Raw genomic sequence first — 19,725 nt, 5'->3', positions numbered from 1 at the left:
TTGTTGTTGTTGTTGTGGTTGTGGTTGTGGTTGTGGTTGTGGTTGTTGCGGTTGTTGTGGTTGTGGATGTTGTTTTGGTTGTTGTTGTGATTGTTGTTTTGGTTGTTGTGGTTGTTGTTTTGGTTGTTGTTTTGGTTGTTGTTGTGGATGTTGTTTTGATTGTTGTGGTTTTGGTTGCTGTTTATGTTGTGGTTGTTGTGGTTGCTGTTGTTGTGGTTGTTGATGTTGATGTGGTTGTGGTTGTTGTTGTGGTTGTTGATGTGGTTGTGGTTGATGTTGTGGTGGTTGCTGTTGTTGTTGTTGTTGTGGCTGAGAATGATGAGATGAATGAGTTTGTTGCTTATTATTACGATTATCCTCTTTTCTACCCTTGTTTGGGTTATTTTGTCTTGGACGTCCAAGATTATTTGATTCATTTGGAGTTCTACCTGATGCACTGGTGGTTGGATGTTTTTGGTCTTCAGTATTTGTATTATTTTCACTATCCTTCTTTTCATCTTCATCTTCATCATTATATTTTTCACCATCTTGAACAGAGAAACCTGAAAACTCTTCAAGTGAATCATCATATTTTTCATCATAAATTTTTTCATAGCTTTTATATATGCCTTAACCTTTTCCATACTAATATCATTCTTTGGTTTTTGTCTTTATATTAATAATATAAAAAAAAAAAAAGTAAGTATAAATAAAAAATAAAATTCTAAAAAAAATATATATAAATATACATAAATATATATATGTATATTACCCTATGCTAATATTCAATTCATTCATAGATTTTTCAAGTGATTTGCTACTTGAAGTGGTAGTAGTTGTAGTAGTAGTAGCAGTAGTAGTATTATTTGGTTTATCAGTTGTAGTAGTTGTAGTTGTTGTAGTTGTTGGTGTTGGTATATTTTTAGAAGGTTGAGAAGGATCAGAAGATAAAGATCTATCCATTGATTTCAAATGTGGTGGAAGGGAAGAATCATCACAAAGTGCATTAATAACTTGTTCAACATCTTGATTATAATACTTTAAACAACAATGAACGAACCAATCACCAAGATCAGGGAATAAAGATTTAACTTGATCAATTTTAACAGTATTCATAATTACAGGATTATTTGAAAGGATTGGTTTAACTGTTGTAGTAGCATTTGATGGTGACGATGATGATGATGATGATGATGATGATGATATATTTGAATCAATAATTGTTGTTGATTTTTTGAATTTTGGTTTTTGAATTTGTTTTTGATCTTGTGATACAGGTTTACCAATTAATTGCATAAAATAAGTATAAGATGTGAAATCAATTGATGAATCCAAGGTAACCAATTTATCCAAGAAATTTGATAACTTGTAAGTTTGTTCATAATCATATAAGATTGAAGCACTTGTAATATTATCGAAATATTCATTGAAAAGTTTTGATCTATTAGATTTAGTTGAACCAATGATTTGTTGACTAAATGAAGTGATATTACCCAACAAAGAGAAGAATCTATGAGAGATTTCATCCAATGGTAACTTTTTACATAACTGACATGGATCTTGAATTAACAATTGTAATTGCTCAAGCTTTATCATGAAATGGTGTCTGAAAATCGTATGGAAAATAGAAAGAATATGTTGTTTTAGTGGTACGTAAATCGATGGCGTCAAATTGACTTGTTTATTTGATGCTTTTTGATTCTCCTTATTAAAAATTGGTATTATATATTCATAGAAATAAGTTAACCAACCCAATACACCACCATTACCATCACCACCACCCTTTTCTAAATTCATCAAATATTCATCAAATAATTGATGACTACCCATTGGAAATATTCTAATAAATTGTTCTAAATTATAAACAATATCCATTAAATAATTATCTTCTAATCTTAATAAATCTAATAAATTCTAAAATAATTTAAATTATTAGTATTATTATTTATTATTATTATTATCAATAAAATAAATTTACTATATATTTATATATATATATACTCTATTTAATAAACTTTGATTTAATTCAAATAATGTTTTTGAAATTAATTGAAAATGTTGAAGTAAATCTTTATAATAATTTGGTTGAGTATCGAAAATACTTTGAATCATTGTTGTTACAGCATCTCTTGCATGAGATGAATATAATGAAACTATATCGAATAATTTTGGAATTGTAAATAATTTATTTTTATAAATTAAATCAGAATAGAATTCTCTAGTTATAAAACCTGATTTCTCTTGTTGTAACGACATTCTAACCAAAACCAAAAATACACGTTTAAATAATAATTTCTTTGATTCATTAAAATCTTTTGATCCTTTTTTAATTATACTATTATTATTATTATTATTATTATTAACACTATTATTATTTACTAATGAAATTATTGGTTGATTATCTCTTTTAAAAAATTTTAAAAATGAATCAATGAATTCGTTTAATGATTTATTGAAAATACAATGTGACCAAAATATATTATATTGAAATTTTAATAAACTTGATAAATCGGAATTCATGAATAGTATTGATTCTTCGGATGAGCCTTGTTCATTGTTATCTGCTGGTAAGAATGTTATGAATGATAGATGATATTCTTTATTATTTAGTACCCAATATTGATCTAAATCATTCTTCTTTTCTAAATGTCCCAATGTATTGATTACTAATGTAAAGGTTTTATCAATACCTAAACCTGATTGTTGCTTTTTTTTTTCATTCATTAATATATCATCTTGTTTCTCTTGTAAATTCTTTTCAATCATTATTTTACCATCTTTTTCTCTATTAACTTTATTATTATTGTTAAGTAATTGTTGTTCTTTTTCTTTCTTTTCAATATAATCTTTTTTACTTAATTTAACTTTTGGTTGTTGTTGTTGTTGCATCCTTTTAAAAATATATGTATTATTATTATTTTTTATTTGGTTATAAATTATTACTTATATTGATTCTTTTTTATTATGGTTATTTGTTTAGAAAGCTTGTAAAAAAAAAATGAAAAAAAAAAAAAAAAAAAAAAAATGAAAAATGAAAAAAATGAAAAAGTGAAAAAAAAAATTTTTATGGGAAATTGTGAAGAAATATTGATAGAAATATTCTTTTTTTACAAACAATTATTTAATTTTATTTATTTTTAAATTGAATTTATAATAGAAAAATAGAGCACTCAAATTACACAAGGTGATTTTAAAAATATTAAAAAATGAATTAACAATTCTTTTTTTTTTTAATCAAAATAAAATTTTATTTTTAAATTTAATTATTTATCATCCTTTTTTTTGTATTTGTTTTTTTATTTTGAAAAACAATGAGTAGGGAAAAAATTTTATATAAAAAATAGATTTATAAAAAAAAATAATTATAATAATAATTGATTGATTGAATTGGTTAATTATTTTATAAATTTTTTATTTTCCTTTTTTTATTTATTTGTTTTTTTTTTATAAAATAAAAAAGATAGATGATTGGAAGAATAAAAAAATATAAATTAAAATAAAAAAGATATATGATTTTTTATATTTTTATACTAATTTTAGTTTATTTGATATTTCCAAAAAAAAAAAAAAAACTTTTTTTCATATAAAAAATAAACAACCATTGTTTTAAAATAAATTTTTATTTTTAAAAATACTTTTAATAAAAAAAATTATAATAATAAAAATACTGCTTATAAAAAAATTAAAAATATCTTTTTTTTTTTTGATTACTTTTTAAAAATTTTTATTAAATTAAAAATTTTTTTATTTTTTTATTTTTTTATTTTTTTTTTTTTTAATAATTAAAATTTATTTTTAAATTAAAAAAAAAAAAAAGTAAAAAAAAAAAAATTTCATTTTCATTTTCATTCAAGTCTGTGTTAAATTTGGAAGTTGTAATAATAAAAAAATAAAAATAAAAATAAAAAAATAAAAAAAAATAAAAATAAAAATAGTAATTTTAAAACAGGATTTCAAATATTTTAAATAAATAAATAAAAAAAATCAAAAATAAAATAAAATGAGTCATCAACATTTATCAAAAATAACATATAAAATGTTAACACCAAATATGGTACCAAAAGTTGTAGATTCAATTACTAAAAGTTTTGCAACAGATCCATTTTCAATTGCGTTAAATTTAAATAAAAATAATTGGACTGAAATGGCAACATTATTCGTTGACAGAGCTGCAAAAAAAGATTTAAGCTTAGTTGCAATTGATAATGAAACAGATCAAATCGTTGGTTGTATTATTAATGAAGATTGGAAAACTAGAGAACCTGAAGAATTTCATACAAGTTTAGATAAAAAATGGGTAAAAATATTATTATTATTATTATTATTATTATTATTATTATTATTATTATTATTATTATCATTATTATTATTATTATTATTATAAAAAAAAAATAAAAAAAAATAAAAAAATAAAAAAATAAAAATAATAATAATTTAATAAAAAAATACTAATAATTTTTTTTTTTTTTTTTTTTTTTCAAAATGAAAAACAATTAGGAACCAGTAAAATCAATGTTTTCAAATTTACATCATAAATATAAAAAAGAACATCCAAATACAATTAGATTTGGTGAGATTATTCATTCTTTATATTTTACATGCGTTGTTCCAAGTTCTAGAGGTCAAGTATGTAAAAAAAATAAAAAAAAACAACAACAACAAACAGAATTATCATCACTTTGAAATATATATAGATTATTAATTAAATTTCCTTTTTAAGGGTGTTGCATATGATATGTGGTATCATAGTACAGATATAGGTAGAGCTCATAACTTTCAATATATGTGTGCAGAAACTGCAACTGTATCTGGTCAAAAACTTTGTGAACATATTGGATTTACTCCAAAATCATCAATCCCATATAATAAATTTGAATACCAAGGTGAAAGAATTTTTCAAAAACTTCCTCAAATCAACACAAATTTCGAAAAATTAACAATTTGGGAAAAGAAAATCGTTTCAAATCTTTATTAAAAAAAAAAAAAAAAAAAAACAGTAATAATAATAATAATAATAATAATAATAATAATAATAATAATAATAATAATAATAAATAATAAAATTAAATAAAATCATTTAAATTTATTTATTATTTATTTTATTTTTTTTTTAAACTGAAAAATAAAAAGTGTAAAAAAAAAAAAAAAAAAAAAAAGGATAAAATTAAAATTTAATGTTTTTACAGAATTAATTTTTGTTTTTTGTTTTTTGTTTTTTGTTTTTTTTTTTTTTTTTTTTTTTTTTTTTTATAAAGTTGGTTCACCTAAAATATCTAATTGATAAATTGTAATTCTACCAAAGAAATCAGTACTTTGAGGAAATAAAATTTTAATTTGTTTAATATTTGTATTTTTAATTGAATCAATTGGGAATTGTTGAGTTGTATTAATATCTTTTGGATAGAAATAACAAGAGTGAATAAATTCTTTTGAATCTGAATTTGTTGACATTGTTAAAATTTCACAATCTTTACCAACGAATCCACCTTGAAACATAATATTCACACTTGACAATGTTACACCATTTTCTTGAGGAAATTGAATCACTATAAATTGTGGTGTACCTTGATGTGAATTCCAACATGTTTCTTCACTTTTATCAAATAAATTCTCTTTACCATATTCTTTAGTTTGTTTATTTAATACTGAACTAACTCTATTTTTTTTTTTTTTTTTTTTTTTTTTTTAATTTTATTTAGATAATAATAATAATAACAAAAAAAAAAAAGATATTAATATCATAAAAAAAAAAAAATTAAAAATTTTCAATTTTTTGTAAGAAATAAATATAATATTTATTTACCTGCATTTGTAATCGCCAACGAGTAAAGATTGCATTATTTTTTTTTTTTTTTATTTTTTTTTAAAATGTCAACACAAAACTTTGATTTTTTTTTTATTTTTTAAAAATTATTTTTTTTTTTTTTTCAAAATTTTTTTTTTTTTAAAATTTTTACTGTAAACGATTGTAATATTTTTTTTTATTATTTTTTTTTTTTTATTTTTATTTTTTTTTTTTTTTATATTTTTTTTTTATTTTTATTTTTATTTTTATTTTATTTTTTTTTCTAAACATTATAACATATTATTATTTTTTTTTTTTTTTGTAAAACCAAATTTTAAAAAAAAAAAAAAAAAAAAAAAAAAAAAAAAAAAAAAAAAAAAAAAAAAATCTAATAATCGTATTAAGTGTGATATCATCAACATACATTGGATTTTTTAGCCAATAGTCTCAATCTCCCCCCACACCCTCAATTTTTTTTTTTTTTTTTCTTTTATTTTTTATTTTTTTATTTTTTTATTATTTTCAAAAAAAAAAATTTTCTTTATTTTTTTATTTTTTTTATTTTTTTTTTTTTTTTTTTTTCACCTGATTACCACACAGATAAATAGTAATAATAATAATAATAATAATATAGTAATAATAATAATAATAACTGTAAAAATATATTTTTTTTAATTTTATTTCTCAAAAAAATAAAGTAACTTTTTTTTTTTCCCATCTTAAATATTTAAGAAGAAACCAGTCGCCTCACGGAAATTTTAAGATAATAAAAATTTTCGAAGCAAAAAAAAAAAAAAAAAAAAAAAAAAAGAAATAAACGAAAATCAAAAACTTTTTATTTTCAAAGCAACAAAAAAAAAAAAAAAAAAAAATGGTTTTAATTAAAGAATTTAGAATTCCATTACCACTTACAGTTGAAGAATATAAAGTAGCACAACTTTTTATGGTTGCAACAATAAGTAAAAAGAATACATCTTTGGGTGAAGGTATTGAAGTCATAGAGAATAAACCATACGCAGACGGTGCAACAACTGGTTTCTTTACACGTAAAATTTTTCATTTAGGTGGTAGATTACCAACCTGGTTAAGATCATTCGCTCCAACTTCATTACAAATTGAAGAGAAAGCTTGGAATGCATATCCATATTGTAAAACAAGTTATGCTGTTTGTATCATTATTCATTACAATAGGAGAGAGAGAGAAAGAAAGAGAAAGAGAGTGATAGAGATGATATTTTATCAATAAATAAATTTATATTAACGTACATCATTTTTAAAAATATAATTATATAGTGTCCTTTATTGGGTGATAGATTTTCAGTATCAATCGAAACTAGATATGAACCAGATTCAGGTACACAAGACAATGTAAATACCTAGATATGTCATATCACACTCACACCTCTATTTGATTGAGGAGTTATAAATTCTAATGATTTTATTTCTTCTTTTTCATTTTTTTTTTTTTTTTAATTTTTTAATCCAATAGTGTTTAAATTTAAATAGTGAAGAATTAAGTATTAGAGAGGTAGAACATATTGATATTGTAAATGATCCAATCGACGAAGCACATTATAAACCAGAAGAAGATCCAAAAATATTTCAATCTGTAAAAACTGGTAGAGGAAAATTACAAAATGATTGGATGGTAAGTTTGTTAATCTTTTTTATATTTATAAAAAAAACCAAAACAACAAATCAATTTATTAATATAATAATTTATATTAACAACAATAATAAATAAAAAATTAGAAATCGACAAAACCAATTATGTGTTGTTATAAAGTTTGTAAAGTAGAATTTAGATGTTGGGGTGTTCAAAATAAAGTAGAGAATTTTATTCAAAGAGTTGCACTTAGAGATACTTTTTTTATGGGTCATAGACAGATATTCTGTTGGATTGATCAATGGTTTGATATGGATATGGAAAGTTTAAGAGAATTTGAAAAGAAAACAAATGAAGAGATGAAGGCTCAATTTCATAATAATAATAATAATAATAGTAATAATAGTAATAATAATAATAATAATAATACGCAACCTCAAAGATCTTCCTTTTTTAGTAGAAGTACAGATGGTAACAAATAAAAAATTTTAAAATAAAAAATCTAAAAAAAAAAATCTAAAAATAATTTTTCCAAAAAAAAAAAAAAAAAAAAAACAAAACAAAATTTAATTTCCATTTTTTCCAAAAAAAAAAAACAAAACAAAACAAAATTATCAATTTAACAACTATTAAATATATTATCTAATTATCTTTTTTATTTTATTTTATTTTTTTTTTTCTTTTTATATCCATTTATTATTATTATTGTTATTTTTTTTTTTTTGCAATATTTTTTTTTTTTTGAACTACATCCCCACCAAAAATAATTAAATAATTAAATAAATAAAAAATTATTTTATTTTTTTAATTTATTTTTTATTTTTATTTTTTTTTTTATTTTTTTTATTAATTTTTTTTAATTTTCATTTTTTTTTTTTCAATTTTTTTTTTTTATTTTTTTTTCTTTTTTTCTTTTTTCTCGCTTCCACAAAATATCAAACAAAAAAATATTTTTTTTTTTAAAAAAGAAATTCAACAACAACAATTTTATTTTTATATATGAATTTATACAACAAAAAGTAGAAAAGATTTTAAAAAAAAAAAAAATAATATGCAAATAATTTTATTATAAAAAAAAAAAAATAATTAAAAAAAAAGAAATAATTTAGAAAAATGAAATTAATTAAAAAATATATTGAAAAAGATTTATCAGGATATGTAAAATTACAATTAGAAGAAGAAGAAGATTTATGGCATTGTTATAATTTAATAAGTGTAGGTGATCTATTAACAAGTTCAACAGTAAGAAAGATTCAAAAAGAGACAGCAACTGGTAGTGTAACAAGTGAGAGACAGAAATTAAAGATAACCATTCAAGTCACCAAAATCGATCACGATAATGAATCATCATTACTTCGTGTTAGTGGAGCAACATGTGTAGAGAATAGATTTGTTAAACTTGGATCATTTCATACTATCGATTTAGAGATGAATAGAGAGTTTCAGTTACAAAAACAAGAATGGGATATGATCTCATTGGAGTTGGTCAAAAATGCAACTGATATAGGTCAACGTGCCGATGTTGCTGCATTAATCATGAATGAGGGTTTAGCAAATCTTTGTTTAATCACATCAGCAATGACCGTTGTTAAAAGTAGAATCGAAGTACCTGTACCACGTAAAGGTAGATCAACATCTGATAATCATCAAAAAGGTTTAGAAAACTTTTTCAATACAATCTTACAATCAATGACTAGAAATATTAATTTTGATGTTGTAAAATGTTTTATAATTGCTTCACCAGCTTTTGTTAAAGTAAATATAATAATTTATAATTAATAATATAATAATAATAATAATAATAATAATAATAATTTATTTATTTATTTATTTATTAATTTTTTTTTTTTTTTTTTTTTTTAAAAGGATAAATTCTTTCAATATATGATGGATCAATCATCAAAGAATGATTTGTATAAAGTATTTAGACAAAATAAATCAAAATTTATTTTAACACATTCATCATCAGGACATAGATATTCATTGAAAGAGGTTTTATCAGATCAAGCAATCGTTCAACAATTCTCAAATACAAAAGCAGCTAGTGAAGTTAAGATTCTTAATGATTTTTATGATATGTTGAAAAAAGATCCAAATAGAGCTTTCTATGGTTACGAACATGTTAAAAAGGCAAATGAAAGATTAGCAATTGAAACCCTCTTGGTCACTGATGAATTATTTCGTGGTAAAGATGTAAAAACTAGAAAAAAGTATGTTGACTTGGTTCAATCCGTTAAAGATAATAAAGGTGATGTTAAATTATTTTCTGGTTTACATGTAACTGGTGAACGTATGTATATATATATTTAAAAATTTAATATTTATATTTATATATTTATATATTTATATATACTCATTTAATTTATTAATTTATTATTAATAATAATATTATTATTATCAATATAGAACTTTCAAAATTATCAGGTGTTGCAGCAATTTTAAGATATCCATTGGAATTAGAAGATGAAGAAGAGGAGTATCATCCAGATGAGAGTGAAAATGGGGATGATGATGATAACAACAATAATAATAATGATGACGACGATTATAGCGGTTATAAAAATAGAAGTACAAGAACTAGTAGAGATAATGACGATAGTGACGATAATGATAATAAAGGTAATTTTGAGGATGAAGATTACGAATCTTTTTCTTCAAATAGATAAATAAATAAATAAATTAAAATTTGTAATAGAATAACAATACTTTTTTTTTTTTTTTTTTTTTTTTTTTTTTTATTATTCAAATCATTATTTCCAATCAAAAAAAAAAAAAAAAGTTTAGGTTAATTATTTGAACTAAAAATAAAATTAAAATAATTTGATTTGAGATATTTTTGAAATAGCACCATCAGATTGGGACTGGCCTGCAAAAATTAATTAAATTTCGAATAAAAATTGATTTTCTTGTAATTAAATAGTGACCTTTCATTATTTAAAAATAATAAAAAAAAAATTAAAAAAAAAAAAAAGATATTTCAAACTGAAGGTTGTGAAAGGTATAAAAACAACAAAAAAAATTTTTTTTTTTATTTTTTTGTTCAAAAGATTTTCATTTCACCATTTCACCACACGTCAATAATTTCATCTTATTATTCACTCTCACAAAAATAAAAAAAAATACATAAAAATGGATATTAATGAAAATAGTAAAGAATTTTTTGGATCATGCCATTGTGGTAATGTTAGATTTCAATGTAAACTTGAAACTGAATTATTAAAATCAGAAACTTTAAGATGTAATTGTTGTAAGTATACCAATTTTTATTTTAAAATTAAATAAAAAAAAAAAAAAAAAATAAAAGAAATCAAATAAAACAAAATTAAATATTAATAAAACATAAAATAAATTTTTTTAAAAAAAAAAAAAAAAAAGCATATTGTTTAAAAACTAGATTTTGGGAAATTATTGTTTGCCCTAAAGATTTCAAAGTATTAAAAGGTGAAAATGATCAAGAAAATTACCTATATGGTTCAAAGATAAATGATAACTATTTTTGCAAAGCCTGTGGTGTTAATACATATACTCTTGTCAAAATGGAAGGTGTTCCAAATGCTCCATTTTATGCTGTTAACGTTAATACAATCGAAGGCATTACTCATGAACAACTTTCAAAATTAAAGGTTACATTTTTAGATGGTGCAACTGATAATTGGCAAAATGAACCAATATATCATAATCATATTTAAAATATTGATGGTTACCTAAATTTGTGTCTTTTTTTTTTTTTAAATTAGAATTTAAAAATTAATAAAAATATAAAATAGTTGTTTTAAATAATTTTTGATTCAATTATAAACCTTTAATTAAGATTTTTTTTTTCATTTAAATATTATTGGATGTGTAGTGTTTGGAACCGCATAAACCAATGAATTGGGCGGATGTGGTGTTTGAGTCCCCAATTTATTTTGAAATTATGAAAGTTAATATAAATCTTGAAATCGATCAATACTGATGTCTTTGCAGGCATTCTGATTCATTGTAGATAGTTGAGCAACATTCCATACCAATTAAACCAGCAGTTTCATGATTTTCAAACAAGATAGTGAGCTAGCTATTTTCAATGGTACATTTCGAGCATGATTAGTTATTATTAAAATTAAAATATTTTTTTTATCAAATAATGATTTGGTCAAAGGAGATTAATCCATTTCTACTGACCCATTTTATTATTTTTTGTTCCAACCTAGTTGGAAGCACTGATTAGGGAATATACTTTGCAAGTTAATTTTCTTAATTTAATAATTCATTTTTAAGAAATTGTTTGAGACTTTAAAATTGATAAGATCCTTTGGAAGAGTTAATTTCAATTTTTTTTCTTTTATATTCTATAGTTACTGGTTTGTAACATTAAATAGAATCTAGTATGATAGCTTTTCATTACTATAAAATTGAGTGCACATCCCACACAGATGTTATGAATTATTAATGCAATTATGTTTCTATATGAGGGATAGGTCACAATTTACACATTTATATCCCCATTTAAAGTATTCTTTGTAGAATCTAAGATTTGGGTTGTCTATTTTACCTCATGATCCATCTGCATACTTAGTGTATTTATAGGTGTAATTTTGTGGATTTCTTTGTTTTTTGGACAAGACCTCTTATATTTGAAGTTAGAACCAATTCTAGCATAATCTTTCAATAATAAAGGATTAGTACCAGGAAGATTTATAATGGATTTTTATAATTTTGATCTGAGTTTCCACTTTTTTGTTCATGAACCACAAGTCATTAATTGCTTATTTCTCCACCATATGGAATCGAACCAGCGATTTGAAATTTGAAATTTGAAATAATAAAAAGTGGTTCTACTGAGACTCGAACTCAGATTACAGGATTCAAAGTCCTGGGTGCTAACCAATTACACTATAAAACCTTGATGTTTTTCATGTAATAAAGCTTGTTAGCTTTATAAATATATATGAGATCGAAAAAAACAAACAACAACAACAATCTCTTTTTTTGATTATTTCATTTTTCATATAAAAAAGACTTAAAAAAAAAAAAAAAAAAAAAAAAAAAAAAAAAAAAAAAAAAAAAAAAAAAAAAAAAAAAAAAAACCTGGGAACCAAGTTAATTAGAAAATTTCCAGATTTTTAACTTTTTAAAGAAAAATAAAAAAGATAGAAAGAAAATAAAATGAAAATCACAAACAACACCACAAATATTAAGCAACACAAATGCCTACAAAAAATAAGCGAAATTGTGGATAAAACTCAATTAAAAAAAAAACAATTCAAATACGTCATAAACATCAATCACGAACCAGACGATAAAATAAAAAAAGATTTAGAAAAAAGTTTGGACAAAAAAGATGTTTTAATCAAAAGTAATAATACATTCAAAATTCTCACAGACAGTATTAGTACAGTAATCTATTTTGTAAATATGTTTGATGCAGAATTAAAAGGACAATTTATAACCACTATAAGACCAAAAAATATGTATACAGATTTTGATTGGTATAAATCACTCACAGAAATAGAATGGGTAATAGAAAATGAAGGATGTAAACTAATTAAATTAGAAATTAAAGGCGAAACTCTAATTATCAAAACAGTGAAAAGAGTCGTAGAAGAATTTGACACTATCATTGAACTAGACAATCTAACATTAATTGGAGACTCCAACAAAGGAGGGAGAGAGCAAACCTCATTACCAGAAAATCAAGAAGAAAACAAAAATAAAAAACAATCAGATGAACAACAACCACAATCTACATCAGAACAAATACCAAAACAAGGAAAAAGAACAATCATTATCCCACCAATCACATCCTCATCTAATGATAAAACATTTATGGCCCTAGATGATACAGCTCAAAAGGTAATAGAAGCATCACTAGAAAACGTAGATGAACTAACAAGAATAGAGAATGAGATCAATACACAATCGATAAACAATCAAGAAATTAAAACAAAATCAGAAAAACCTATCGAACCACCATCTCCATACAATACACCAATAAAACAACACGGCGAAACAAAGGGACTAACAACGGAAGAAAAACTTAGAGAGGCAAATGATATCTTCGACTTCACCAGCCCAAACACTGATGCAATAAGAAAAATAGAATTCCCACTTTCAATCCCTTCAAATCAATGGTTCTTCTCCTCTCCAATAAAACATATCATGAGTTTCAGCCCAACCTATGGTACACCATCGAAAATTATCGATTCACCAAGTAAATTGTTAAACACACCAAAAAAGAAACAACAAGACAAAACAAACAACAAAACACCAGTCAAACCAAAATTGGGTGAATATGGACAAAAAAGCATAAAAACAAAAATGGATGAAGATATAGACAACTTCAACAAGGAAATTCTAAAACAAATCAATAAATCAAAAAACCCCACAAACACACAAGACCAACAACACAACGAACAAAGTAAAGATCAGTTAGAAGACAAAATAAACCAGAAACTTCAAAAGGTAGATAAAAATCTACCCCAAATAAAACTATAAAGAAAAACACAATAAGAATAGGTGTTTGGAACGTCCAAGGATCCAACACCATCCAATCTGCCAGCATAATAAACACCGTTTTAGACAACAACAAGCTGGACGCAGCACTTCTAACTGAAACAAATATAAAAACAAATAAAATTTACTCAATAAATCAACAATATAAAAACAAAATAACACACCACGCACCAATTGATAAAACAGGACAAGGGGTGTCACAAATCATCATCAACACCCGCAATAGAACTTCCTAAACATCTCAAAAAATACAATAATTCACTCAGTACTTTCTATAAATAAAAAAAAAAAAAAAAAAAAAAAAAAAAAAAAAAAAAAAAAAAAAAAAAAAAAAAAACCCAAGTTAATCAGAAAAATAAAAAAGATAGAAAGAAAATAAAATGAAAATCACAAACAACACCACAAATATTAAGCAACACAAATGCCTACAAAAAATAAGCGAAATTGTGGATAAAACTCAATTAAAAAAAAAACAATTCAAATACGTCATAAACATCAATCACGAACCAGACGATAAAATAAAAAAAGATTTAGAAAAAAGTTTGGACAAAAAAGATGTTTTAATCAAAAAGACCCTGTAAAAAAAAAAAAAAAAATAAAATGAGATCTAGCATCTCAAGGAGAAGCAAATAATAATTGCGTTATCCAATTCAAAAAAAAAAAATTTATAAATATATATAATTAATAATTATATAATTGAATAATACTTTGTTATCTTTATTTAATATTAGTTTATATTTATAATATTCAATATTGTTTATACAATTATTCTTTAGTATTTATATTATTCATAATGAGTTGACAGTATTATTATTATTATTATTATTATATTATTTAAATGTGTGTCAACTATAATTAGTAATGTAATATGCATATTTAATATCTATTAATTTTATAGAGTAACTTTATTACATATCCCCCCCTTTTAGTTGAAAATTTTTTTCAATCTTTCAATATTGACTACTTTATGATCTCTAAGATTACCCATATCTAATTTGAATGTAACATCGCTAACTTTTTCTTGAATTTTAAAAGGACCTCTCCAAGGTTTATAGAATTTCTTTGGACCAATAGAAGTTTGTGAATATGGTGTATGTAAATAAACAAAATCACCTGTTTGAATATTTGTTGGACGATTATGATTATTCTTTGTAAACCAAAAGGCACGTTTAAGATTATTATTTACGGATTGTGCATAATTATCAGCGAAATCTAATCTTAGTGAATTTGAATAAAAATTTACATTTAAAGTTGTATCTAATGGTAAAGTTGGTTGACGATTAAAAATTAAGAAAAAGGGTGAAAAACCAGTTGAAACATGTGGTGTAATTCTGTATGAGTATAAAACACATCTTAATAATTCACCCCAATTGCCATACAATTCATTACCAATAAAAGCTTTGAGCATCTTAATTAATGTATTATTGAAATTTTCAGTTTGACCATCACATTGTGGGTGATAAGCAGTAGTTGTTAATTTGTGAACACCGAATAATTTATTAACACCAGAGACTACATTACTTAAAAAATTCTTACCACGATCAGAAACCAACTTCTTTGGAACCCCATATCTAGTATAGATTTCATACAACAATAATTGAGCTACAGTCTCCCCTTCCATATCAAGGGTAAAGAAAACTTCTGGCCATTTAGTAAAATAATCCATAACAACCAACAAATAAACTTGAGCATTATCTTTTGTAATTGGACCAATAAAATCAATACCAATTGTATTAAATGGTTCAGGTTCAATCTCAATTGGAATGAGTAAACCTTCTTTTGGACCATACTTTCTTTTAATTTGTAAACAAGTTGTACATTTATCGATAAATTCTTTTATATCCTTAATCATACCAATCCAATAGAATCTTTCTTTGATTTTTGCAACAGTTTTTAATAATCCAAAATGTCCTCCAGTAAGTGGCGAATCATGAAATATTTCCATTATCCATTTAGTCATAGTTTTTGGAACTACAATTTGAAGATGTTTAAAATGAGATTTCTTACTTGATAAAGTATGTTTTAAACCGTGACAAAGAAATCCATTAATCATTGAATAAAATTCAGACTCCAACAAAATTCTTCTTGCTGCTTGTGCATTGTCTGGAAGTCTTGTTTCTTCAAGATATTTATACATTGCTCTATAATAATTTTCTTTTTCCAACTCTTTTCTTATTGACTCTTGTGTAAATTGTGGAATTGTTGTATTAATATTATCATTGTTGATTGAGATAGGTACACTATTCAATAATCTAGCGGTTGTTGCTTGATTTGTAATAAGAGATGGTGGATTTGATAATGATTGATTTAAATTCATTGATGAAGTATTTATTGGTTGATTTGTAATATTTGATGATTGGTTTGTTGTTGGTGGGATATTTGATGATTGATTTGAACTTGATGAATTTGGTGGTTGAATTGTTGTAGCTGGTGAAACATTAGATGTTTGATTTGATCTTGATGGTAAGACTCTTGGTAAAATTGTAGTTGATGGTGAAGCTACTGGATAGTGAGTAATTGTAAATATCTTTTCTGGAATATCACAATCAATTGGCTGTTGATCTCTATCTGGACATCTTGATAATGCATCAGCTAAAAAGTTTTCTTTACCAGGTCTATATATAATTTCGTAATTATACTCTTGAAGTAATACAGTCCATCTTGTAATACGATCAGTAAATTTACCAGTTAAGAGATATTTCAAAGGTTGATGATCAGTGATGATTTTTACTTTTCTACCATTGATATAGGATTTAAAATATTTAATTGATTCAATGATTGCCAAACATTCTCTTTCAGTAACAGAATAATTCTTTTCAGCGTTGTTTAATGTTCTTGAATAATAAGAAACTGGTTTACCATTTTGAATCATTACACCACCAATACCAATAATTGAAGCATCAGTTTCAATAACATTATCATCTGTATCTTGTGGAAAACTTAAAAGATTAGTTTGTGCTAATGTAGTAAATAATTTTACACGATCATTTTCCAATTCATCAGTCCATTTGAAATTAACACCCTTCTTTAATAGTGGATAAAATGATGAAGTTAAATGAGTGAAATTTTTAATGAATGTTCTAAAGTAATTGACAGTACCGAGTAATTTCATTAATTCTTTTTGATTTGATGGAGGTGGTGTTTTTAATAATTCATTAAACTTTGAACTATCATAAGTAATACCATTCTTTGAAACGATATATCCCAAAAACTTGATCTCTTCTTTTTCAAACTCACATTTAGTTATTTGTAACTTTGCACCTTTTTCTTTGAATTTTTCGAATAATAGTTTGACATGTTCAATATGATATTCATTATTCTTGCTATAAATTATACAATCGTCAATAAACCCAATATTACTTTTTCTTAATTCATCTTTTAATAATTCATTCATGTATCTTTGAAAAGTTGCTGGTGCATTACATAATCCAAATGGCATTACAACATATCTAAATTGACCCATATGAGAGACAAAGGTTGTTTTATCCTTGTCCTCTTCTTTCATTTTGATTTGATAATAACCAGAAGTAAGATCAATTTTTGAGAAAACTTTTGCATCTTTGAGATAATACCAACAATCAGAAATTAATGGAAGTGGATATCTATCTTTAATTGTGAGGTCATTTAGTTTTTTATAATTAACACAAAATCTAATTTTATCATTCTTTCTGGATAAGACTATTGGAGAACCGTATTGTGATGAATCTGATTTCTCGATTATACCTTTATCTAATGCATCTTTAATGTATTCTTCAATGAATTCTTTATCAGCTGGACTAGTTTTGTATGGTGGAGTATAAACAGAAACATTTTCATCAGTTAATTTAATTGAATGTTCAACATCTATTAATGATCCTGGTTTTGACAATTTGGTTTCAAAAATCTCTTCATTTTTGATTAATAACTCAGCCATTGGTTTTGATACTTTTTCTAATATATTTAGATCAATTTTGCAAACAATTGGTTTGGTTTCTCTGGTGATTAATCTTGTACCAACATTAAATTCAAGATTCTTAATGATCATTTCCTTGCAATCAATTATTAATTTCAATCCAATAAGTGTATCTACACCAAAAATGCAATCGATTGAAGTATCATTATCTTTAACAATATTAACATTACCTTTTGCGGATGCTTTACCTAATTTAATTATGGTATCACAACTACCAACTATCTTAATTTCATTATTTGATGCTGAATTAACTGAAAATGATTTACCTTCAACTTTTAAATTTAATTTTTTAGCAATACTTTCCCAAATGATGGTAAGAGAAGAACCAGTATCAACTAACCTTCTAACATTCTTATCATTTATTAATAATGCTGCATTCATACTATCAGTTCCAATAGAATTAATCGTTTTATCATTAACCATTGTAATTGCATTAGTGCTATGATTATTATATGATTGTTTATTCTCATTATAATTATTCTTTTTATCTTTAGACCAACACTCTTGAATTACATGACCTTTCTTTTTGCAATATTTACAAAATTTTGTGATTGAATTTACTTGATTTTGTGGTGCTTTATAAGGTGATGGTGGTGGTGAATATGTTTGATTTTTATAAATTGGAGTTGCTAATACTTCAGTTTCAGTAGATTGTTCAGTTTGAGATGTAACGTACTGTGGTGATGTTGTATAACCAGATCCAGAACCAAGATACTTTTGAGTTCCAAATTCTTGTAATGTTTTTGCAACCAATTGACCAGTATACATTGATCTACCTCTCATACGAATTGAACCATCTTCACAAGACTTTGCAATGTCTATTGCTCTTTTTAATGATTTTGGTGCACATTTTGTAATTTCAATACCCAATTCAATACCAACAGCTGAATAAAACAATTGTATTTTAAACTTTTCTGAAATATCAACTGCTGAACATTTTGAAAGAAATTTACCAACTAATATATCTAATGTATTGTATTTATATTCTCCCAACTTTGTTAAATCTGATAAATCATCACTATCACCAATATCAAAAGCATCTTTAAGATCTTCAATTATCTCCATTGCTGTTAAGTCTGTATCCAATGTTGCGGCATATTCCAATGCATTGTTTCTTAGTTTTCTAATAATATCAGCTTTCGATATTTCCTCGCCATGAATTAATAAGAGTAAGTGTTTGAATTTACGAAATGATAAACCTTTTCCATCACCCGAAAAAATTACGTTTTCATTATTACTCATTTTTTTTTTTTTTTTTTTTTTTTTTTTTTTAAGATTTTATTAAATTAAATTTAATCTAATGTAAAATTTTAATTGATTGAATAATTTGATAACTTTATATTTATAATATATTTTTTTTTTTTTTTTTTTTTTTTTAAAGACGATGTCGCCAAATGTAATAAAGCTTGTTAGCTTTATAAATATATATAATTAATAATTATATAATTGAATAATACTTTGTTATCTTTATTTAATATTAGTTTATATTTATAATATTCAATATTGTTTATACAATTATTCTTTAGTATTTATATTATTCATAATGAGTTGACAGTATTATTATTATTATTATTATTATATTATTTAAATGTGTGTCAACTATAATTAGTAATGTAATATGCATATTTAATATCTATTAATTTTATAGAGTAACTTTATTACATTCAAAGTTTGAATACTAGAAAAAACTACCATTTTGAGGAATAACTGTTAATATTTTTGAATAGATTACAACTATCACAAAAAACCAATTTTTTTTCATAATTAAATAAAAAGGGATTAGTTTGAATTTAATTGGGCATAAACTTTTGGGGAAATATTTTTCAATGAATTGATTCCAGATCATCAAATTTAATTTTAAGTATAAAATTCAAAATAATTATATTCCCATAACATCACATAGTCAAATCT

General features: G+C 23.4%; 8 protein-coding genes and 1 non-coding gene across 9 annotated transcripts in view; 5 read left to right on the top strand and 4 right to left on the bottom strand.

Annotated features, from left to right (window-relative positions):
- The window catches only part of ascc2 (ubiquitin system component Cue domain containing protein), a gene marked incomplete at both ends in the record, with an annotated part of 3,069 nt that extends 201 nt beyond the window's left edge, over positions 1-2,868 (bottom strand). The window contains 3 exons of the mRNA XM_636093.2: positions 1-595; positions 752-1,893; positions 1,981-2,868. The exon at positions 1-595 is cut by the window's left edge and continues 201 nt beyond it. Of these exons, the coding sequence (XP_641185.2) occupies positions 1-595; positions 752-1,893; positions 1,981-2,868 (2,625 nt within the window). The remainder of the gene's footprint in view (positions 596-751; positions 1,894-1,980) is intronic.
- A 1,111-nt stretch (positions 2,869-3,979) lies between these two features.
- On the top strand, positions 3,980-4,954 carry DDB_G0280453 (hypothetical protein; the record flags this gene model as incomplete). The annotated part of the gene is made up of 3 exons (XM_636092.1): positions 3,980-4,276; positions 4,477-4,605; positions 4,700-4,954. The coding sequence occupies 3 exons, from the start codon at positions 3,980-3,982 to the stop codon at positions 4,952-4,954; spliced, it is 681 nt and encodes a 226-aa protein (XP_641184.1).
- Positions 4,955-5,226: 272 nt separating this feature from the next.
- Positions 5,227-5,817, bottom strand: DDB_G0280451 (galactose-binding domain-containing protein; the record flags this gene model as incomplete). The annotated part of the gene is made up of 2 exons (XM_636091.1): positions 5,227-5,635; positions 5,783-5,817. 2 exons carry the CDS (start codon positions 5,815-5,817, stop codon positions 5,227-5,229), a joined length of 444 nt encoding a protein of 147 aa, XP_641183.1.
- An 818-nt stretch (positions 5,818-6,635) lies between these two features.
- Positions 6,636-7,852, top strand: pitC (phosphatidylinositol transfer protein; the record flags this gene model as incomplete). The annotated part of the gene is made up of 4 exons (XM_636090.1): positions 6,636-6,929; positions 7,058-7,132; positions 7,254-7,412; positions 7,517-7,852. 4 exons carry the CDS (start codon positions 6,636-6,638, stop codon positions 7,850-7,852), a joined length of 864 nt encoding a protein of 287 aa, XP_641182.1.
- A 631-nt stretch (positions 7,853-8,483) lies between these two features.
- pelo (eukaryotic release factor 1 family protein) lies at positions 8,484-10,036 on the top strand (the record flags this gene model as incomplete). The annotated part of the gene is made up of 3 exons (XM_636089.1): positions 8,484-9,125; positions 9,237-9,660; positions 9,777-10,036. The coding sequence occupies 3 exons, from the start codon at positions 8,484-8,486 to the stop codon at positions 10,034-10,036; spliced, it is 1,326 nt and encodes a 441-aa protein (XP_641181.1).
- Positions 10,037-10,499: 463 nt separating this feature from the next.
- On the top strand, positions 10,500-11,059 carry DDB_G0280445 (glutathione-dependent formaldehyde-activating, GFA family protein; the record flags this gene model as incomplete). The annotated part of the gene is made up of 2 exons (XM_636088.1): positions 10,500-10,617; positions 10,746-11,059. 2 exons carry the CDS (start codon positions 10,500-10,502, stop codon positions 11,057-11,059), a joined length of 432 nt encoding a protein of 143 aa, XP_641180.1.
- Positions 11,060-12,179: 1,120 nt separating this feature from the next.
- tRNA-Gln-UUG-11 lies at positions 12,180-12,252 on the bottom strand. The gene has a single exon. It is a non-coding gene; the product is annotated as a tRNA-Gln (tRNA).
- A 263-nt stretch (positions 12,253-12,515) lies between these two features.
- Positions 12,516-13,844, top strand: DDB_G0280523 (hypothetical protein; the record flags this gene model as incomplete). The annotated part of the gene is made up of 1 exon (XM_636087.1): positions 12,516-13,844. The coding sequence occupies one exon, from the start codon at positions 12,516-12,518 to the stop codon at positions 13,842-13,844; it is 1,329 nt and encodes a 442-aa protein (XP_641179.1).
- A 943-nt stretch (positions 13,845-14,787) lies between these two features.
- On the bottom strand, positions 14,788-19,056 carry DDB_G0280521 (hypothetical protein; the record flags this gene model as incomplete). Its single annotated transcript, XM_636086.1, has 1 exon — positions 14,788-19,056. The coding sequence occupies one exon, from the start codon at positions 19,054-19,056 to the stop codon at positions 14,788-14,790; it is 4,269 nt and encodes a 1,422-aa protein (XP_641178.1).
- Between the last annotated feature and the right edge of the window lie 669 nt (positions 19,057-19,725).

The sequence above is a fragment of the Dictyostelium discoideum genome, assembly GCF_000004695.1.
Source record: "Dictyostelium discoideum AX4 chromosome 3 chromosome, whole genome shotgun sequence".
NCBI lineage: Eukaryota > Evosea > Eumycetozoa > Dictyosteliales > Dictyosteliaceae > Dictyostelium > Dictyostelium discoideum.
This window is presented reverse-complemented; position numbering and strand designations above follow the sequence as displayed.